Source organism: Oncorhynchus keta, chromosome 1, assembly GCF_023373465.1.
Source record: "Oncorhynchus keta strain PuntledgeMale-10-30-2019 chromosome 1, Oket_V2, whole genome shotgun sequence".
NCBI classification, from domain to species: Eukaryota; Metazoa; Chordata; class Actinopteri; order Salmoniformes; family Salmonidae; genus Oncorhynchus; species Oncorhynchus keta.
Window position 1 is genome coordinate 44013106 of NC_068421.1, and position 21593 is coordinate 44034698.

At 41.3% G+C, this 21593-nt stretch overlaps 1 protein-coding gene across 2 annotated transcripts; it reads left to right on the forward strand.

The window, feature by feature from the left end:
- Positions 1-3666: 3666 nt before the first annotated feature.
- Positions 3667-14410, forward strand: LOC118385971 (uncharacterized). 2 transcript variants are annotated; one of them, XM_035773258.2, is made up of 4 exons: positions 3667-3897; positions 8718-9044; positions 9292-9348; positions 9487-14410. In XM_035773258.2, exons 1-4 carry the CDS (start codon positions 3717-3719, stop codon positions 9921-9923), a joined length of 1002 nt encoding a protein of 333 aa, XP_035629151.1. In that variant the 5' UTR covers positions 3667-3716; the 3' UTR covers positions 9924-14410. The 2 variants fall into 2 exon arrangements, with proteins under 2 accessions (XP_035629151.1, XP_035629169.1); XM_035773276.2 differs by having other exon boundaries at positions 9292-14410.
- Positions 14411-21593: the final 7183 nt, after the last annotated feature.

Below are 21593 nucleotides of genomic sequence, written 5' to 3' on the forward strand. Positions count from 1 at the left end.
TTCCTTGAACAATTATATTCAAGTCTGTAATGCACCAAATATGTAAGTGAAAGAGGAGTCTATTTTCTAACAGATGACCAGTTTTGTTCAGCAGTCATCACACTGTATTGTAAGGATGCTGATTTTACCGTATGAACAGTATACGCTGCCAGGTTAGACAAATCATTTACCATTCTTGATCTGATCATCACCACCTCTGTCCTTCCTCCTTCCCATCTCTCTAACCAGGTGTCTACAATGGTGCAAGCTGTTTCTCTTGGGTTTACAATCCAGACATCAAAATCTGCTGCGCAGGGCAGCTGTCCAATTGGGTGCTTGGAGTCCATTAGCCGACAGAAGGCTTACAGCTGAAGCCTAGTTCATTGAACATCCTCGGCTACATTAAAATGACTTTTCCTCATCTCAGTCAAATGAAAGTAAAACAGCTAAATCATCCATCTGCCTGTTGAGTAGTTGTTGGTCAAGGCATGAAGACAATGCTGTTCACTACAGGGATGTATTTGTACATTTTTAAATGGTCAAAATAACTCAAAGAGACATTATAAGACAAGGCTGAAACTATATGTTGTCCACAGACCCATTTCAGTTCGCTCAGAATGTTTAGACAGGGCCCCAGTTGGAAGTGGGTGTCCTATACTCCAAGCCAATGTCCTAGAGCATGGGTGTCAAACTCTGGCCCGTGGGCCAAATTTATATTTGGCCCGCGAGACAATACCAAATTACTACTAGAGCTGGCCCGCCGGTATTATACAGCGCATTCACCACTAATACTACGAATCCCATAATGCTCTGCTGTTTTCGCGCGCCAATCAGGACAGGACCCAGAAACGCTCTCTCCTCTGTGACAGTAGTCATAGCAACATAGACGCTACAATTGTCAGCAAGCTAACCCTTCCCAAAAATGGCGAAAAGAAAGGCAGAAAACAGGAGCTTTCTGGACAAGTGGAAGGCAGAATATCTGTTTACATATGTAAAAGACAAACCTGTTTGTCTTGTTTGTGGAGTCAACGTGGCTGTAAGTAAGGAGTACAACATTAGACGACACTATGAAACGAAACACCATGACAAATACAAGGACCTGGACATGACTCAAAGGAGCCAGAAAGTAGAGGAGATGAAAAGAAGTTTGTTTTCACAACAGAATATGTTTAAAAAAGCCACATCACAAAGCGAGGCTGCAGTAAAGGCTAGTTATATAGTGGCAGCAGAGATCGAAAAATCAGCCCGGCCCTTTAATGAGGGAGAGTTCATGAAAAAGTGCATGATGAAGGTTTGTGACCTCGTATGCCCAGAGAAAAAACAAGCATTTTCAAACGTGAGCCTGAGCAGGAACACAGTAGCTGATGTGATCTTGCCACCAATCTGTATGACCAGCTGATGGAAAAGGGAAAGATTTTGTTGCGTTCTCCCTCGCTGTCAGTCTTCATCCGTGGAGTGGACTCAAATCTGTGTGTTACGGAGGAGCTATTAGGATTCAAATCAATGCATGGCACAACCACAGGAAAGGAAATCTTTGAGGAGGTTTCCAAATGTGTAACTGAAATAAAGCTGCCGTGGGATAAACTCGTTGGATTAACGACAGATGGTGCGCCAGCGATGTGCGGTAAAAAGAGTGGACTGGTGGGCATGGTTCGGGAGAAGATGCGGGAAGAGAACTGTGCAGGTGAGCTAACTGTTTACCACTGCATCATACATCAGGAAGCACTGTGTGCCAAAGCCCTAAAGATGGAACATGTTATGACCACAGTAACACAGGTAGTTAACTTTATAAGAGCCAAAGGTCTAAATCACCGCCAGTTTAAATCTTTTCTGGAGGAGTGTGGTTCGCAATACGCAGACGTGCCGTATCACACAGAGGTGAGATGGCTAAGCAGAGGAAAAGTACTGAACAGATGTTTCGAGCTGCGTGAGGAAATATGTCAATTCCTGGAAACCAAAGGGAAGGATACAGCAGAGCTCTGGGAGCAAAAGTTCCTGTGTGAGCTGGCCTTTCTCTGTGACATCTCGAGCCATCTCGATGCGCTGAACCTGCAGCTTCAGGGGCGGGGGCACATCATCACAGACATGTACGCTGCAGTGAGGGCCTTCAAAACTAAACTGTGCCTGTGGGAGAATCAGATGCTGCAAGGAAACCCTTGCCATTTTCCCTGCTGCCAATCCATAAAAGCGCAGATCTCTACCGCCGTGTTCCCATGCGCACAGTTTGCTGAAAAACTCAGTGTTCTCGCCGCTGAGTTTAGCCGGCGATTTGCCGACTTCGATGCCCAGAAATGCAAGTTTGAACTGCTTAGTAATCCCTTCGCAGTTGATGTGGAAAATGCACCAACCAACATCCAAATGGAGCTGATTGAACTCCAGTGCAACGACACGCTGAAGTCAAAGTATGATGCTGTGGGCGCCGCACAGTTTCCACGGTTCATCCCTGACACAATGCCTCAGCTCCGCACCCAAGCTGCTCAGATGCTCTCCATGTTCGGCAGCACTTATCTATGCGAGCAACTTTCCTCCTAGATGAAGATGACCAAAACAACTCACAGGAGACGTCTGACTGATGAACATCTTCGCTCGATACTGAGGATTTCTTCAGCTCAGAGCTTGAGCCCAGACATTGATGAACTAGCATCCAAGAAGAGATGCCAGGTATCTGGCTTGGGCACATCAGATTAGACCAGTGTGCAATAATTAACGTTTTCTTTATGCACTTTTTCTTGCTACAACGCATGGGCTTGAATGGTTGATTGATTTATTATCATTTTATTTGTAAAATTATTAGCCAGTGGAAAAAGTTGATTTTGGTATTTAAATCAATTGTTTGGGTCCATATGAAAAGGTTAATTTGTTCAATGTTGGCCCGTGACTTTGTTCAGGTTTTACATTTTGGCCCACTGGGTATTTGAGTTTGACACCCCTGTCCTAGAGTGCTGTTTGATCTAAAAGTCTATCAGGGTGTAACGATCGTCTGTGGGAGAAGGTGTGGACCAAAGCGCAGCGTGGTACGTGTCCATGATTTTTATTTGACTGAACACTAAAACACAATTACAAGAGAATAAATTCAACCGAAACAGTCCCGCAAGGTGCAAACACTGATACGGAAAACTACCCACAAAAACCCTGTGGGGAAAAGCTACTCAAGGATAGACAGCTGTCCCTGATTGAGAACCATACCCGGCCCAAAAAAAATAAATATAAACACATAGAAAGAGAGCACTGTAAGGGTTTTCTTGTGGTGAAGGAGAGGCGGACCAAAACGCAGCGTGGTGGTTATTCATGTTTAATTTATAAAGACACTATACATGAATAAACTAACAAGAAATGTGAAAAAACCAAAACAGCCCTATCTGGTGCAAACACGGAGACAGAAACAATCACCCACAAACACACAGTGAAACCCAGGCTACCTAAGTATGATTCTCAATCAGAGACAACTCATGACACCTGCCTCTGATTGAGAACCATACTAGGCCGAAACATAGAAAAACAAACATAGACTGCCCACCCAACTCACGCCCTGACCATACTAAAATAAATACAAAACAAAGGAAATAAAGGTCAGAACGTGACAAGCACAGAATGCCCACCCAAATCACACCCTGACCAACCCAAAAATAGAGACATAAAAAGCTCTACGGTCAGGGCGTGACACAGGGAGAAAATCTGCCCCATGATTTGCCAGTAACAAGGACTATTTGTAGTGGTGAGAGCTTTACTTTGGCTATATGCTGCACTATGTCAGTTTAGTCCGCACAGTTATTTACTTAAGCCCCATTCCGCAACCATTTAGAGTAGCGCAGCTCCTCTTCAGTGTGAGAGTGTACCTGACGAGTAACGAGAGCTCTCTTTGGGTCTCTTTTCTATCACGGCACTCTGTCGGCAGAGGATGTCTGCACAGGTCCCCTGGTAAGTAGGAAAGTCAGACTTTCTTTTCTAGCAAGTGGACTTTTATGATTGTGTGAATTTAGGGTATGCGCACGCTACAGTATGTTGGCATGAAATTGTCTGTATTCAAGTCTGTATGTGTGTCTGTTATTTGTGTGTGTGTGTGTTGATACCCTGCTGACTGTGGTACAACTCCATATGGTGTAGAGGACCAAGGGGTGCTGTGCTGTAACCAGACCTTTCACCTTGGGGTGGAGGCTGGGCACCAGTGGTCCTCAGGTGGCCACTTGTATCTGCCATGATCCAGGCAAACACTGCTGTGGAGAGGAGTCATACAACCCTCAGAATGAAATCTGCTGCAACGGACTGAAGTGAGTTGCTCTGTACGGTGGAAACTGCAAAGGTTTGTACAGACGTAGCATCTTAGTTTGAGCCAGTTCGCTACAGCTGGAAAATAATTCTGCAGAAACAGCAAATGTGAATTACTGTATTATGTGGATTATAATGAATGGACATTTTTGTTAGGGTTGTACATTTTACGTAAGGGAGAATACACTGCAAGTTTTACATTTCCTGTATATATATATCCAGCCCCCCTGTCTAAGTGTTGATGCAATGTCTTGAAATGTGTGTGTGTTTGTGTGTGCGTTCGAGCATGTGGGTGTTTGTGCCCGTGCATGCGTGTTTGTACTATAACAAACTCTAGAAAGTGTTTTCCCACTGTCTTCGACTGGGTCAGCATCTTTGCACTGTATACTGTATGTGTGTCTGGATTTTTCATTTTATTTGAACCTTTATTTATTTAACTAGGCAAGTCAGTTAAGAACAAATTCTTATTTCCAATGACGGTCTGCCCCGGCCAAACCCTAACCCGGACGATGCTGGGCCAAATGTGCGCCGCCCAATGGGACTCCCAATCACGGCCGGTTGTGATACAGCCTGGAATCTAACCAGGGTTTGTAGTGACGTCCTCTAGCACTCTGATGCAGTGCCTTAGACCGCTGCGCCACTCAGAAGCAAAGTGATGCAAGTGGGATAAAAAAATATATCCCGACATTCCCAGTCCCACTACCGCAGATGTGAGAGGATTCTGTGGCCTATGTTATGTTAGCCTTCCAGACACCTTTTAAAGGGGTGTATTCCACTGCAGCTGACAGTCTAAAGGTCTCCTGCTGTGTAGTCTTGTGTGACTTGACCTCAGTGTTTAGGAGGAAGTTGACACAGGCAGGAAAGAAAAAAGCACTGGAATCTACTTGTGTTTTTTGACAGCGGCTTCACACCCTGATCTAAAGTCTAGAGGCCATGTAGAAACATGTCATTGAACGTCATTAACAAACAACTCTCCATTGTTAAAGTCTCTAAGCCTGACATTAAAACTGTGGGTTGAAGCCCCTAGTGCTGTCCCCAGGAAGTTGCATGGCAGTCTGAGTTTACAGCAATGCCATGACTCTATACTTTGGCCATGAAACAAGCAGGAAGTCTGTGAGAACAACACAGCTTTGAGTGACGCACTAGAATCTACTTTAGTTTTGACCCTGTAACTGAATCACTCCCTTGCCCTTCCCCTGCCCCTCACTTCATATGTACAAGTGTCTCAAAGCTGAGGGAGTGAACATTATCGAGGGTGTAGGGGATAATTAGACCCACTTAGACTGTTTTGGAGTTTTCCCAATTGCATACAAACGAAGGAAAAGGTGTTTCTGATTATGAGCCACGTGTATTTTGTTCGTGTCTGATTTCGAGGTATGACACGTGACAAAATAAATACATCCCAAATTAAATGTTGAACTGGTACTGAGATTTATATATTGTAAAACGATGGGGGGGAAATATGTTCATTTGAATTTCATGGTTGTTTTATATTATAATTTGGGACATGAATTGCATCATTCAAGCAATGAGTGTGTCCCGAAGTTGAATGGTTTACTGATCCCCTCGCCACTCTTGACGTCAGCAACGTGTCATAACATGTCATAACATGTCATAACATGGCCAAAACATTGTCATGACTGATACATTTACACCTGTTGTGACATACAGTAAGTGGACTGCATTGTTTTATGGCTGATAATGACACCCACATTTATTCAAATAATTTTTTTTTTCCCCTGCCAAGAAGTTTCCGTTTGTTTTGAAATTTTGTTTCTTAAATCCTTTGTTGTTGTAATGAATTTTTTACAGTCATGTTTTTTTTTAATCATATTTTAAATAACTTATAGAAAATACACTTTAAGGCAATGTCATGAAGCATTATGAACCTCCTGTTTCACTTTACTTGGACTAAGAAAATACACTTTATGACACTGTCAAGAAACATTATGACCATCATAAACACAAGTCAGATAAAACTATCACGTACATGGCATTATATATCAGTCATTAGTCAAAAAGAGGGTGTCTTGTCCTGCTCCTGACATCTGCTCTTGCATTCATCCCAGTTATCAGCAACAGAGCATTGGGTTGGGTGCATGTCTGACATCAATGTGTATGCAATTACAATGATAATTTAATATGGTCAATGAAAATAATTCAAATAAAACATAAATATACAGTTGACACATATGGTGAAATGCAATGTTTTGCCTTGTGTGGTAGGTTTTGTGGGGTTTGACACTCATATGTAGGTTCCATAACCAGCCATAAAGTACCACAATATACACAATTGGTCAAACGTTTTAAAAAACCTCAGGACATCAGAAATAAGACATATGGAATCATGTAGTTACCAAACAAGTGTTAATCAAAATACATTTTATATTTGAGGTTCTTCAAATAGCCACCCATTGCCTTGATGACAGCTTTGCACACTCTTGGCATTCTCTCAACCAGCTTCACCTGGAATGCTTTTCCAACAGTCTTGAATGAGTTCCCACATGCTGAGCACTTGTAGGCTGCTTTTCCTTCACTCTGTGCTCCAACTCATCCCAAACCATCTTAATTTGTTTGAGGTTGGGCGATTGTGGAGGCCAGGTCATCTGATGCAACACTCCATCACTCTCCTTCTTGGTAAAATAGCCCTGACACAGCCTGTAGATGTGTTGGGTCATTGTCCTGTTGAAAAACAAATGATAGTCCCACTGATCCCAAACCAGATGGGATAGCGTATCGCTGCAGAATGCTGTGGTAGCCATGCTGGTTAAGTAAGACTTGAATTCTAAATAAATTACTGACAGTTCACCAGCAAAGCACCATCACACCTCCTCCTCCATGCTTCACGTTGGGAACCACACATGCGGAGATCATCTGTTTACCCACACCGTGTCTCACAAAGACACGGCGGTTGGAACCAAAAGTCTCCAATTTGGAGAACACATTTCCACCAGTCTGTCCATTGCTCGTGTTTCTTGGCCCAAGCAAGTCTCTTCTTCTTCTTATTGGTGTCCTTTAGTAGTGGTTTCTTTGCAGCAGTTCAACCATGAAGGCCTGATTCACACAGTCTCCTCTGAACAGTTGATGTTTAGATGTGTCTGATACTTGAACTCTGAAGCATTTATTTGGGCTGCAATTTCTGAGGCTTGTAACTTCCTCTGCAGCAGAGGTAACCCTGGGTCTTCTTTTCTTGTGGCGATCCTCATGGGAACCAGTTTCATCGTGGCGCTTGATGGTTTTTGCGACTGCACTTGAAGAAACATTCAAAGTTCTTGAAATGCTCCGGATTGACTTTCCTTCATGTCTAAAAGTAATGATGGACTGTTGTTTCCCTTTGCTTATTTGAGCTGTTCGTGCCAAGATATGGACTTGGTATTTTACCAAATAGTGCTTGATATTTTACCAAATATCTTCTGTATACCACCCATACCTTGTCACAACACAACTGATTGGCTCAAACGCATTTGAGGAAAAGAAAAAATAAATTCCACAAATTAACTTTGGCACACCTGTTAATTGAAATGCATTCCAGGTGACTACCTCATGAAGCTGGTTGAGAAAATGCCAAGAGTGTGCAAGCTGTCATCAAGGCAAAGGGTGGCTATTTGAAGAACCTCAAATATAAAATATATTTTGATTTGTTTAACACTTTTTTGGTTACTACATGATTCCATCTGTGTTATTTCATAATTCTGACATCTTCACTATTATTCTACAATGTAGAAAATAGGAAAAAATAAAGAAAAACTCTTGAATGAGTACAGAAGTGGATTTTAAAACGTTTGACCGGTAGTGTATGTCTAATGGCAGTGTTATGACCATATTATAACAGGTTGTGACACGTTATGTCAGCTGTTACGACATATTATGACATGGTTATGACTGTGTGATAATCTGTTATGACACTGGGTGTCAAGTAAAATGTTACCAAAATAGATTTTGCTGATGGGTTTGTCTTAATTGATTAGCTAAATGGATGACCTCCCCTCTTGAGTACAACATAGTCGGATGGTTTTGGTCATCTCTCTACATTGCTCAGTCTGTTGATTCAGGTTGATTAGGCCAAAACCCATCATTCTTATAGCTAGCACTCTCCAAATTACATTTCCATAAGTGCTATCATCCTTCAAAACCTCTTAAGGATTAGCCCCGAACTCACAAATGCTGATGCTCCAGATACTAAACTAGTCTAAAGAAGACCAGTTTTATTGCTTCTTTTAATAGAATGGGTCAAATCCAATCAATTATAAATAATCATCGGTTCAATCAAGTACGGGCTTACCTGAATGACAACAGACACAGACTACCATATGAATTTTCACTGAATAGTTTGGGGGTAGGCCTCATCTCTGAGGAATGCTCCTCAGGGCCATATGCTGACTACACTGGTATAGACAGCGAAATGGGCACCAAATCCTGAAAGATTATATGGCTTTTTTGGTATTGGGAGATCAACATTTTTCTCTGTACAGACTCAGCAGGTGGAGGGTTATGCATGTTACGCTGCGGAGGGAAGGCCTACGACCCCAGCAGTGGCCAGATGAAGTCCGTTGCCGGGACTCTGTACGACCTGCAGGTTCAGGACAGGCTCTCAGAGGATGCCCAGTGCTGTGGGAATGTCCTGATGGAGGCCGGCTCCACCTGCTGCTCCGACCCAGGACTAGACCTGCTCTACCCTACCCAGCCAGGGTTCACCTGCTGTGGGCACCGCTACCCCAACTCCTCCCTGTGGTCTTGCCGTGCGGGGGTCCTGCACCCAAGGCTTGAACCACACACCACCAGCATGAACATGACTCCAGGTCAGTGGGAACAGGATATACTCCGAACTTGTCTCCCATTTTTCTTTGATCCATGATTTATGTCACAGTATGAGTTGCATCTGTTTATCTCTGAAAGGTCTATGAAAGACCAACCTACAAGCCAGAGAGTGATATGAATTCTATATGTAGTTCATATAAGATAAAATTTGTGTCTTTTGATGGGTCCTTGCCTGGATTCTGTGTCTGTCTTACCCCATTTGATTAGACTGTTGTTTACTATCCTCAGGACCTAGGATTCTACCACTGGGGAGCCTGAAGACGGAAGTCCTGTGTGACACCAGAGGTAAAGCCTCCAGTTTGAAGCACAGGATGAAAGGAATCATGAAAATACAGTGGGAAGCACTTGACTCCCTTTGGGAAGCACTTTGACTCATTGATGTACAGTAGCTTCACAACACTGATCTAAAGTGTGTGTGTCCAGTTCTGCTAGGGACAGTGGAGAGTGTGTCTGTGAAGAGGAATGAGCGGTCCATCGTGATGGGGAACGTCATGTTCATGCAGGCCTTGTGTGGCCCTGTCAACGCCCTGCCTGCCCCTCACTACGTCACATTACCTGACCACTGCAGCTCTACTGAACTGGTGCCGGGCAACACTGACATCTGGGTGGAAACAAGACATTTCTCAGACACAGTAAACTTAATCTCTGATCAATGTTTTTTGATGCTATACGGTGTTTGTTTATATTTACATTGTTTACAAACAATAGCTTTAAAAAAAAACTACTTTTGTGTTCTGATGGGGAAGGACAGTTTATCTAAACTCGTGAGGCACACGTTATATTCTTCAAGAATCAATTGGTATATCATTAGTTTACAGATTGCCCCTTTAAGCTGTCAGTGGATGTTTAAGATATTTTGATTTGCTTACAAAAAACACGACCGTGTTTATGCTCTCTCATGAGTCATATCTCAGGATATGTATGATGTTTGTCTGGTTAGTGTTTTCTGTTATTCTATCTCAAAAGTTCCTTTTTAATGTTAATGCATTTTTATGCAGATCCAGCTGACAAACCAGGCTGGGTCTGATGTAACCATATAGACAGCAGAGAAGTTGCCTGAACAAGCAAGCTTTGTAGCCATGAGCAATGTTTCTCCTCAGGGTCAGTGGGAACCTGTCGTTCAGGGCAGTTTTGAGCCCCACCTGTTTAGCTAAAATGAAAATGAAAATATATTATACAGTACCGGTCAAAGGTTTGGACACACCAACTCATTCAAGGGTTTTCCTTTATTTGTACTATTTTCTACATTGTAGAATAATAGTGAATACATCAAAACTATGACATAACACATATGGAATCATGTAGTAACCAAAAAAGTGTTAAACAAATCAAAATATATTTTATATTCTTCAAAGTAGACACCCTTTGCCTTGATGACAGCTTTGCACACTCTTGGCATTCTCTCAACCATCTTCACGAAGAATGCTTTTCCATCAGTCTTGAAGGAGTTCCCACATATGCTGAGCAATCAAATTTGGACTCATCACACCAAAAACCATGAAGGCCTGATTTCAAGCAGTTTCCTGTGAACGGTTGACGTTGAGATGTGTCTGTTACATGAATTATGTGACGCATTTATTTGGGCTACAATCGGAGGTGCAGTTAACTCTAATGAACTTATCCTCTGCATCAGAGGAGAGCAAGTTTCATTATAGCGCTTGATGGTTTTTGTGAATGTTCCGTATTGATTGACCTTCATGTCTTCAAGTAACGATGGACTGTTGTTTCTCGTTGATTATTAGAGCTGTTCTTGCCATATGGACTTGGTCTTATCAAAATAGGGCTATCTTCTGTATACCACTCTTACCTTGGTCACAATACAAATGATTAGCTCAAATTCCACAAATGAACTTTCAACAAGGCACACCTGTTAGCGGACGACACAACAGTGGTAGGCTTGATGACCAACAACGACGAGACGGCCTACAGGGAGGAGGTGAGGGCCCTCGGAGTGTGGTGTCAGGAAAATAACCTCACACTCAACGTCAACAAAACTAAGGAGATGATTGTGGACTTCAGGAAACAGCAGAGGGAACACCCCCCTATCCACATCGATGGAACAGTAGTAGAGAGGGTAGCAAGTTTTAAGTTCCTCGGCATACACATCACAGACAAACTGAATTGGTCCACCCACACAGATAGCATCGTGAAGAAGGCGCAGCAGCGCCTCTTCAACCTCAGGAGGCTGAAGAAATTTGGCTTGTCACCAAAAGCACTCACAAACTTCTACAGATGCACAATCGAGAGCATCCTGGCGGGCTGTATCACCACCTGGTACGGCAACTGCTCTGCCCACAACCGTAAGGCTCTCCAGAGGGTAGTGAGGTCTGCACAACGTATCACCGGGGGCAAACTACCTGTCCTCCAGGACTCCTACACCACCCGATGTTACAGGAAGGTCATAAAGATCATCAAGGACAACAACCACCCGAGCCACTGCCTGTTCACCCCGCTATCATCCAGAAGGCGAGGTCAGTACAGGTGCATCAAAGCTGGGACAGAGAGACTGAAAAACAGCTTCTATCTCAAGGCCATCAGACTGTTAAACAGCCACCACTAACATTGAGTGGCTGCTGCCAACACACTGACTCAACTCCAGCCACTTTAATAATGGGAATTGATGGGAAATTATGTAAAATATATCACTAGCCACTTTAAACAATGCTACCTAATATAATGTTTACATACCCTACATTATTCATTTCATATGTATACGTATATACTGTACTCTATATCATCTACTGCATCTTTATGTAATACATGTATCACTAGCCACTTTAACTATGCCACTTTGTTTACATACTCATCTCATATGTATATACTGTACTCGATACCATCTACTGTATCTTGCCTATGCCGCTCTGTACCATCACTCATTCATATATCTTTATGTACATATTCTTTATCCCCTTACACTTGTGTGTATAAGACAGTAGTTTTGGAATTGTTAGTTAGATTACTTGTTGGTTATTACTGCATTGTCGGAACAAGAAGCACAAGCATTTCGCTACACTCGCATTAACATCTGCTAACCATGTGTATGTGACAAATAAAATTTGATTTGATTTGAATTGAAATGCATTCCATGTGCTTACCTCTTGAAGCTGGTTAAAAGAATGCCAAGAGTGTGCAATCTGTCATCAAGGCAAGGGGTGGCTACTTTGAATAATTTCAAATATACTTTGATTTGTTTAACACTTTTTTTGGTTACTACGTGATTCCATATGTGTCATTTCATTGTTTTGATGTCTTCACTATTATTCTACAATGTAGAAAATATTTTTAAAAATTAAGAAAAACCCTTAAATGAGGAGGTGAGTCCAAACTTTTGATGGGTTCCCATGCAAAACTAGACAGATAGCTAACAGCTAAGTCTTCAATAAAACTCCCAAGACGTGACTTTTCTTGAATGAATATATTGAAAACGTTTATGTTGTGAAACTGCAAAATACAGAAAATAATATACTTTAGTATTCAATTCACACTGACATACTGTAGCTGTACATTACACATTTGAAGTTGCATAAATACAAAGCACGTGCTACGGTACCATGCATTTGGCATGATGCCAAACCATATAGCTAATTGTTACTCATGTGGTAATTGGCTAACTCCTTTCATTACTCTAATAATGTACAACCATCTATGTAGAATAACAAAGCATATTACACTAGAAACAGTAACAAAACTACAGTATTGTATATTTTACAATTAGTTTGCATGACGCACGAGCAAAGTAATACAGCTAACGGCATACATGAAAGGCATTGCAATTTGTATGAGTAAATGCAACCAATCAACATTGATATGTAAGCAACTCTATCAATGACAAGATTATCATCACTAGCTAAATGCTTGAATCAAACTTACAAACAAATATTTTCCAAGGCTGAAGTGTGACAAGAAATAACTACACTGAAAGACCTGCACCGTAGCGTTGTTTTTAGCTGCTTCTATGCGTGCGGAACAATTCCTGTTTGCGAAGTCTTTCTAAGTACCAGAAAGCTCCACTAGGGGGCGAATAACACCATGGAACACAATGAAAATCCATCTTAACCATTGTAATAAAATAATCTGTTACCTTCTAATAGGATGGCAGCACACGGGTACTGTATATTAGAGGTCGACAGATTATGATTTTTCAACGCCAATACCGATACCGATTATTGGAGGGCCAAAAAAAAGCCGATACCGATTAATCGTCCGATTTAAAAATTATATATATTATTAAAAATATATATTTATTTGTAATAATGACAATTACAACAATACTGAATGAACACTTATTTTAACTTAATATAATACATCAATAAAATCAATTTAGCCTCAAATAATTAATGAAATGTGTTCAATTTGGTTTAAATAATGCAAAAGCAAAGTGTTGGAGAAGAAAGTAAAAGTGCAATATGTGTTATGTAAGAAAGCTAACGTTGCAGTTCCTTGCTCAGAACATGAGAACATATGAAAGCTGGTGGTTCCTTTTAACATGAGTCTTCAATATTCTCAGGTAAGAAGTTTTAGGTTGTAGTTATTATAGGAATTATAGAACTATTTCCCTCTATAACATTTGTATTTCATTAACCTTTGACTATTGGATGTTCTTATAGGCACTTTAGTATTGCCAGTGTAACAGTATAGTATAGCTTCCGTCCCTCTCCTCGCTCCTCCCTGGGCTCGAACCAGGAACACAATGACAACGACACCAGCCGGTGTAAGGTTAATACCATGGGCTAGGAAAGGTTAAATACATTGGCCATGCTGTCAACCCAGCATGATTTCTGCTATGCTGAAAACAAATGGAAACTCGGAATTGGGAAGTTTCAGATCTAAGTGAGTTCAAGAGAACTGAGAACTCTGGAAAAAAACTAGCTCCACTTGGGAAAATACGTTTTGAACAGTCATCTAACTCGAAATTCCCAGTTCATTGTTTGCTTATATGCCCATCTTATCCTACGGTTCTGACTTGCTGTACAGGGAAAACACTGTAAGAACGTCCCATGTTCTGAATTATTTTGCTGTACATTTAAAACGTGCTGAACAAGTAGTTATATTGACTACGTCCACCCTAGCTCGCTAATTAATGTCTTACGGATTACGGATTGCGGATTGTCTCTTATCCACTTGTCCCCTTATGCCATAGTTTGTACATCTCAACTGTCCGTAGACAAGAGTGTGCAAAGCTCTCATCAAGGCAAAGGGTGGCTACTTTGAAGAATCTAAAATCTAAAGTATATTTTGATTTGTTTACAGCATGATTCCATATGTGTTATTTCATAGTTTTGATGTCTTCACTATCATTCTACAATGTAGAAAATAGTAAAAAATAAATTCCACCTGGCGATCTGCTCACCGTCTGCTCTGGTTGTCTCCCCATCTGGTAGGTACCCCCCCCCACCTCTCTCTCCCAAGCTTGCGCTCGCCTCCAGCACACAGGCACTGTTGGGGCGAGTGACTGATCTTACAATGGCTAGCCCCAAGTCGTTATATATTTAATTTTTCTCTTGTGCATTTTGCTATTTACCTCAAGACTCCTGCATGCTTTGTTGACTACAAACTTTATTTACCCAACCGTGGGACAGACTATGTTCATACACTAGGGACTCTGACTCTCTATTGGTTGTGCAGACCTTTGGCCTCCCATTCTAACCACCTCTCGCCTGGTTTGTATTCATGTTACCTGATGAAATTGCTGTACAATATGATCTTGTTCAGATGTTCACATTCAGATGTCATAAATCAGCACTGAGGAGCTCTCCCTGTCCTCTGCCGTGCCTTGATTCTATTACTGTTGATGATATCTGGAAATGTACATGTACACCCTGGCCCATCTACTGTTGCTAGCCCCAATTCTGACTTGTGCTCTGATATCTGCTTCACTGATATCTGCTCTCGTAAAAGCTTGGGTTTTCTGCACGTTAACACTAGAAGCTTATTATCTAAAATGGATCAATTGAAAGTGTGGGTTCACAGCTCCAATCCAGATGTGTTTGTCATTACTGAGACGTGGTTAAGGAAGAGTGCTTTGAATGCTGATGTTAATATTTCTGGTTATAACCTTTTTCGGCAAGACAGATCTTCCAAAGGTGGGGGAGTGGCAATATTTACCAATGATCACATTCAGTGCTCGTTTGTCTCCACCAAGTCTGTCTCCAAACAATTTGATTTGTTGGTTTTAAGTATTAAACTTTCAAATAGCTCCTTGTTGACTGTTGCTGGGTGCTATCGTCCTCCATCAGCACCGGCTTGTACCCTACCTGCCCTAAGCTCTCTCCTGGCCCCTCTTACACTAAGTCTGAATGTGTCATGCTAGGTGACCTAAACTGGGACATGCTTAAACCACCTGACCAAGTCCTAAAGCAATGGGACTACCTACATCTTCTCAGATTATTACCAATCCCACAATGTATGACTCCAAACACACAGAAAAGGCTACTCTTCTTGATGTTATCCAGACAAATAATCCTGATAGGTATCAGTCTGGTGTCTACTGTAATGACCTTAGTGATCACTGTTTCACAGCCTGTGTCCGTTAATGTCTGCTCAGTGAAACGACCTGTCCTGATTAGTCATAGACACTTGCTAAAAAACTTTAATGAGCAAGCCTTCTTTCATGAACTAGCATCTGTAAAATGGTATAGAATCAGCTTGATCCACTCTGTCGAAGACACTTGGACCTTCTTCTTTTTTAAATCTTTTCAGTGGTATTGTTAACAAACACGCCTACATAAAGAAAATTAGAATTGATCTTGCAGAGTTACTCCACCTCAAGAATTGCATTTGGTGAAAGGTTACGGAATAAGTGCACTCCGGCTATACGTAAGGCCAAAGTTAGTTTAACCCAAGAAGTTCTGGGAAATGGTTAAAAACCTGGAGAATAAACCCTCCTCTTCACAGCTGCCCATGTCCCTTAAAGTTGATGATGTGATTGTTACTGACAAGAAACACATGGATGAGCTCTTTAATCACCACTTCATTAAGTCAGGATTCCTATTTGACTCAGCCATGCCCCTCCAACATTTCCTGATCTCCCACCCCTTCTAATGTGACTATCCCCAATGCTTCTCTCTCTTTTTCCCCTGCCCCGCTACAACGTTTCTCCCTGCAGGCAGTCACTGAGTCCGAGGTGCTAAAAGAACTCCTGAAACTTGACCCCAATAAAACATCTGGGTCTGATGGTTTAGACCCTTTCTTCTTTAAGGTTGCTGCCCCTATTATCGCCAAGTCTATCTCTGACCTTTTTTAACCTGTCTCTCCTTTCTGGAGAGGTTCCCATTGCTTGGAAGGCAGCCACAGTTATTCCTTTATTTAAAAGGGGAGATCAAGCTGATCCTAACCTTTATAGGCCTATTTCTATTTTGCCCTGTTTTTGATACCTTAGACCATTCCATTGTTGTGGGCCGGCTAAGGAGTATTGGTTTCGTATGGGTCTTTGGCCTGGTTTGCTAACTACCGCTCTTAAAGTGTGCAGTGTATTAAGTCATGAAATCTCAAAGCAAAGCAGCACATATTGCACTTAGATGTACACTACAGTTCAAAAGTTTGGGGTCACTTAGAAATGTCCTTGTTTTTTTAAAGAACGGCACATTTTTGCTCATTAAAATAACATCAAATTGATCAGAAACACAGTGTGGACATTGTTAATGTTGCAAATGACTGTTGTAGCTGAAAACAGCAGATTTGTTCAATGGAAAATCTACAGACAGAGGCCCATTATCTGCAACCATCACTCCTGTGTTCTAATGTCCCCCAGGTCCAGAACAGAGACTGGGAAACGCACAGTATGAAATAAAGCCATGACTCCATGTAACTATCTGCCACCCCAGTATTTGTATTTATTAGGGATCCCCATTGCTCTTGCCAAGGAGGGTCCAAACAAATTAAGGCATATACATATCAAACAAAAGATCATACATCATATAACATTATTAAACCACTACATACAGTACCATTTAAAATTTGACACACCTACCCATCCAAGGGTTTTTCTTTATTTTTACTATCTTCTACATTGTAGAATAATAGTGAAGACATCAACACTATGAAATAACGCATATGGAATCATGTAGTAACCAAAAAAGTGTTAAAGAAATCAAAATATAGATTCTTCAAAGTAGCTACCCTTTGCCTTGATGACAGCTTTGCACAGGATAGCAGTATTACTCATGAGTCTTACAGTATCACTCACTACTTTGTGAGTTGCATTGTTTGGGACAAACAGTAGTGTGCAATAGGGGTTTACATGCAACATCTGGTGATAGATTGACAGATCGATAGATATCTTTATTTGACATTGTAAAACACAAGACAGGCACATGTGGATAATGCATTTCAATTGATTGATGATGAGACAAGAGCAGGACTCCCTCAGTAGATGAGAGATCTCTTGCTCCTAAAATTAGTTACAAGATGGTTTAATGATGATGATGCCAGGTGATGGCAGATGATGTTGATGCAGTTGGCTTGCTGGCCCTGATGTCATCCTCAGCTCAGGTTCCCTGTACACTGGACTTTGTACTCCTCCACAACTAGCATGTAACATCTACTTGGGTGATGTCTCTGCTGCTGCTGCATTGTATAAAAAAAAAGCCCATACCACACATCAGTCCAGAACAGTAGTCATCCTCATTACAAGCTCCCTACCATTCCCATAATGCAGTGAAACCTGACTCAGTTACACCTGCTCTGTCAGGAGGAATGGGTCAACGTTCGCTCAACTTATTGTGGGAAGCTTGTGAAAGGCTACCTGAAACTTTTGGCACAAGATAAACTATTTATAGGCAATGCTACCAAATACTAATTTACTGTATGTAAACTTCAGACCCACAGGGAATGTGATGAAATAAATAAAAGCTGAAATAAATCACTCTACTATTATTCTGACATTTAACATTCTTAAAATAAAGTGGTGATCCTAACGGACCTAAAACAGGGAATTATTACTTGGATTAAATGTCAGGAATTGTGAAAAACTCAGTTTAAATGTATTTGGCTAAGGTGTATGTAAACTTCCGACTTCGATTGTATTAGGCCTGTGTTTGAGACAGAAGGGTATAACTGATAAAACTGAAATTAGATGTACTCAGCTGCAAAACGATTGGGTATGTGAGTACATTGATAGTTCTACGTCGGCTTTGACGGCAGGTTTGAATCCTGCCATCAAAACGGCAATTGCGGGGGTGGTGGATGAAATGGAGCAGGATGCTTTGAGAGTGGAACATAACTCCGCTCACTTCGCAATCGTAACACATAGATGGAATTGGCCTTTTTGCGGTTGTCAAATTGACAAAATTTGCCAGAGGAAAAAGTATTGTGGGTTGAAGAATCTATGTGAAATGCCAGGGGAATGGATTCTAAAAAGTAATACATCAAAATTACTAGGCCAAACACTCCTTGCGAACGCAGATAACCTTTGGGGGTTTTAATCTAGTGAGACATTTGTCATCTCATTATGAAATAGATTTATAGAATGGACAAAATGGAGAAGGAGTCACGAGTAATTCGATTGGAGTTAATAGTGTGAGTAATTGTTAGAGTTTAGGGGAGAAATTCTGTCAAGCGACAGCATTGGGGTTATCAAACCTAAAATGCACATGAAGGGTTCATGATCATGAAGGGCATTGTGATGTGGTGGTTATGGAAATTTATGGGGAAAAGAGAGACCAGTGAATCGTTAGACTCGGTGGCGAGAGATATGTCGCTGTGTCTTAGGGTAGTATATGCTATAACGGATAAATAAACAATGGGTGGATTAAAACAAACGCTTATTGATTGGAGGGAGGACAGTGGACCATTATCATGTTTGGTTTGTAATTCAAACTTTTGGGTTGCTGAGAGGTAGCAGAGTGAATGCTAATGAAATGTACACTTTATTTTCCAGGAGAGGAGGGGGTTTCATTATCCTTTTTTGGAATGTTTCCTGAGACTGAGGTTTCAGGACGAGCAGTTAGTGAAATTCGGGAGTTTGATGAGTGTATAAGTATCTGGATTATGCCATAAAAGGAGCTCCCAGATAGGTACGGCCTGTTCATGTGTGTTTTTGACCTACGGTTTACTACACACACACACCAGCAAGTACACACAACTTACCGGTTATGAATATAGGTTAGTGGTGTTAATACCGTGTGATTTATTGTGTGGGATCTTTCCAATTTAGTTTTAAATTGGATATGCAGAATGATGGAAATGTTTTTAAATGGTTTCTGAAGGACAGGAAAAGAAAAGGGAAATGGAATTCTTGGATAGATGTAATACATGTATCACTAGTCACTTTAAACAATGCAACTTTATATAATATTTTCATATTCTACATTACTCATCTCATATGTATATACTGTACTATATCATCTACTGTATCTTGCCTATGCCGCACAGCCATCTCTCATCCATATATTTATATGTACATACAGTGCCTTGCGAAAGTATTCGGGCCCCTTGAACTCTGCGACCTTTTGCCACATTTCATGCTTCAAACATAAAGATATAAAACTGTATTTTTTTGTGAAGAATCAACAACAAGTGAGACACAATCATGAAGTGGAACGACATTTATTGGATATTTCAAACTTTTTTAACAAATCAAAAACTGAAGAATTGGGCGTGCAAAATTATTCAGCCCCCTTAAGTTAATACTTTGTAGCACCACCTTTTGCTGCGATTACAGCTGTAAGTCGCTTGGGGTATGTCTCTATCAGTTTTGCACATCGAGAGACTGACATTTTTTCCCATTCCTCCTTGCAAAACAGCTCGAGCTCAGTGAGGTTAGATGGAGAGCATTTGTGAACAGCAGTTTTCAGTTCTTTCCACAGATTCTCAATTGGATTCAGGTCTGGACTTTGACTTGGCCATTCTAACACCTGGATATGTTTATTTTTGAACCATTCCATTGTATATTTTGCTTTATGTTTTGGATCATTGTCTTGTTGGAAGACAAATCTCCGTCCCAGTCTCAGGTCTTTTGCAGACTCCATCAGGTTTTCTTCCAGAATGGTCCTGTATTTGCTCCATCCATCTTCCCATCAATTTGAACCATCTTCCCTGTCCCTGCTGAAGAAAAGCAGGCCCAAACCATGATGCTGCCACCACCATGTTTGACAGTGGGGATGGTGTGTTCAGGGTGATGAGCTGTGTTGCTTTTACGCCAAACATAACGTTTTGCATTGTTGCCAAAAAGTTCAATTTTGGTTTCATCTGACCAGATCACCTTCTTCCACATGTTTGGTGTGTCTCCCAGGTGGCTTGTGGCAAACTTTAAACAACACTTTTTATGGATATCTTTAAGAAATGGCTTTCTTCTTGCCACTCTTCCATAAAGGCCAGATTTGTGCAATATACGACTGATTGTTGTCCTATGGACAGAGTCTCCCACCTCAGCTGTAGATCTCTGCAGTTCATCCAGAGTGATCATGGGCCTCTTGGCTGCATCTCTGATCAGTCTTCTCCTTGTATGAGCTGAAAGTTTAGAGGGACGGCCAGGTCTTGGTAGATTTGCAGTGGTCTGATACTCCTTGCATTTCAATATTATCACTTGCACAGTGCTCCTTGGGATGTTTAAAGCTTGGGAAATATTTTTGGATCCAAATCCGGCTTTAAACTTCTTCACAACAGTATCTCGGACATGCCTGGTGTGTTCCTTGTTCTTCATGATGCTCTCTGCGCTTTTAACGGACCTCTGAGACTATCACAGTGCATGTGCATTTATACAGAGACTTGATTACACACAGGTGGATTGTATTTATCATCATTAGTCATTTAGGTCAACATTGGATCATTCAGAGTTCCTCACTGAACTTCTGGAGAGAGTTTGCTGCACTGAAAGTAAAGGGGCTGAATAATTTTGCACGCCCAATTCTTCAGTTTTTGATTTGTTAAAAAAGTTTGAAATATCCAATAAATGTCGTTCCACTTCATGATTGTGTCCCACTTGTTGTTGATTCTTCACAAAAAAATACAGTTTTATATCTTTATGATTGAAGCCTGAAATGTGGCAAAAGGTCGCAAAGTTCAAGGGGGCCGAATACTTTTCGCAAGGCACTGTATTCTTATTTATTCCTTTACACTTGTGTGTATAAGGTAGTTGTGAAATTGTTAGATTACATGTTAGATATTACGGCACGGTCGGAACTAGAAGCACAAGCATTTCGCTACACTCCCATTAACATCTGCTAGCTAAATGAGAGATTGAGGTATGCATCATGGGCAGTGTCAGTAGTAGCATTGGTGGGATATCGTTTTCTGAGGGCATGGATGTTGAAACGTATATACAGTGCTGAATTGCATTATATCGGGTGGCTATGGAGGAAGAAGGAGAAGGGGAGCAAAGTGAGAATGACATGGCTTCGGGGACACCCCTCGGGAGTCTGTGGTCGGAGGGGGAAGACTGGATGAAAGCATCAGGATTTTTAGGGCTTTCATTTTTGTGGAATCCAGCAGAAAAGTATCCTGAAGGCATAGTCAGGAGAAGAGAGAGTGGGAATTGTCATGTTATCAAACTTTGGTTTTACTTTCATATAGAATTATGCATAGTGTCACAC

What these genes read in the sequence shown, in the direction of transcription:
- LOC118385971 (XM_035773258.2), top strand. Translation starts at nt 3,717, where the DNA reads ATGCTGCACTATGTCAGTTTAGTCCGCACAGTTATTTACTTAAGCCCC. An exon ending in ATGTCTGCACAGGTCCCCTG is followed by an intron (nt 3,898 to 8,717) that starts GTAAGTAGGAAA and finishes TTCTCTGTACAG; the next exon opens with ACTCAGCAGGTGGAGGGTTA. An exon ending in CAGCATGAACATGACTCCAG is followed by an intron (nt 9,045 to 9,291) that starts GTCAGTGGGAAC and finishes TACTATCCTCAG; the next exon opens with GACCTAGGATTCTACCACTG.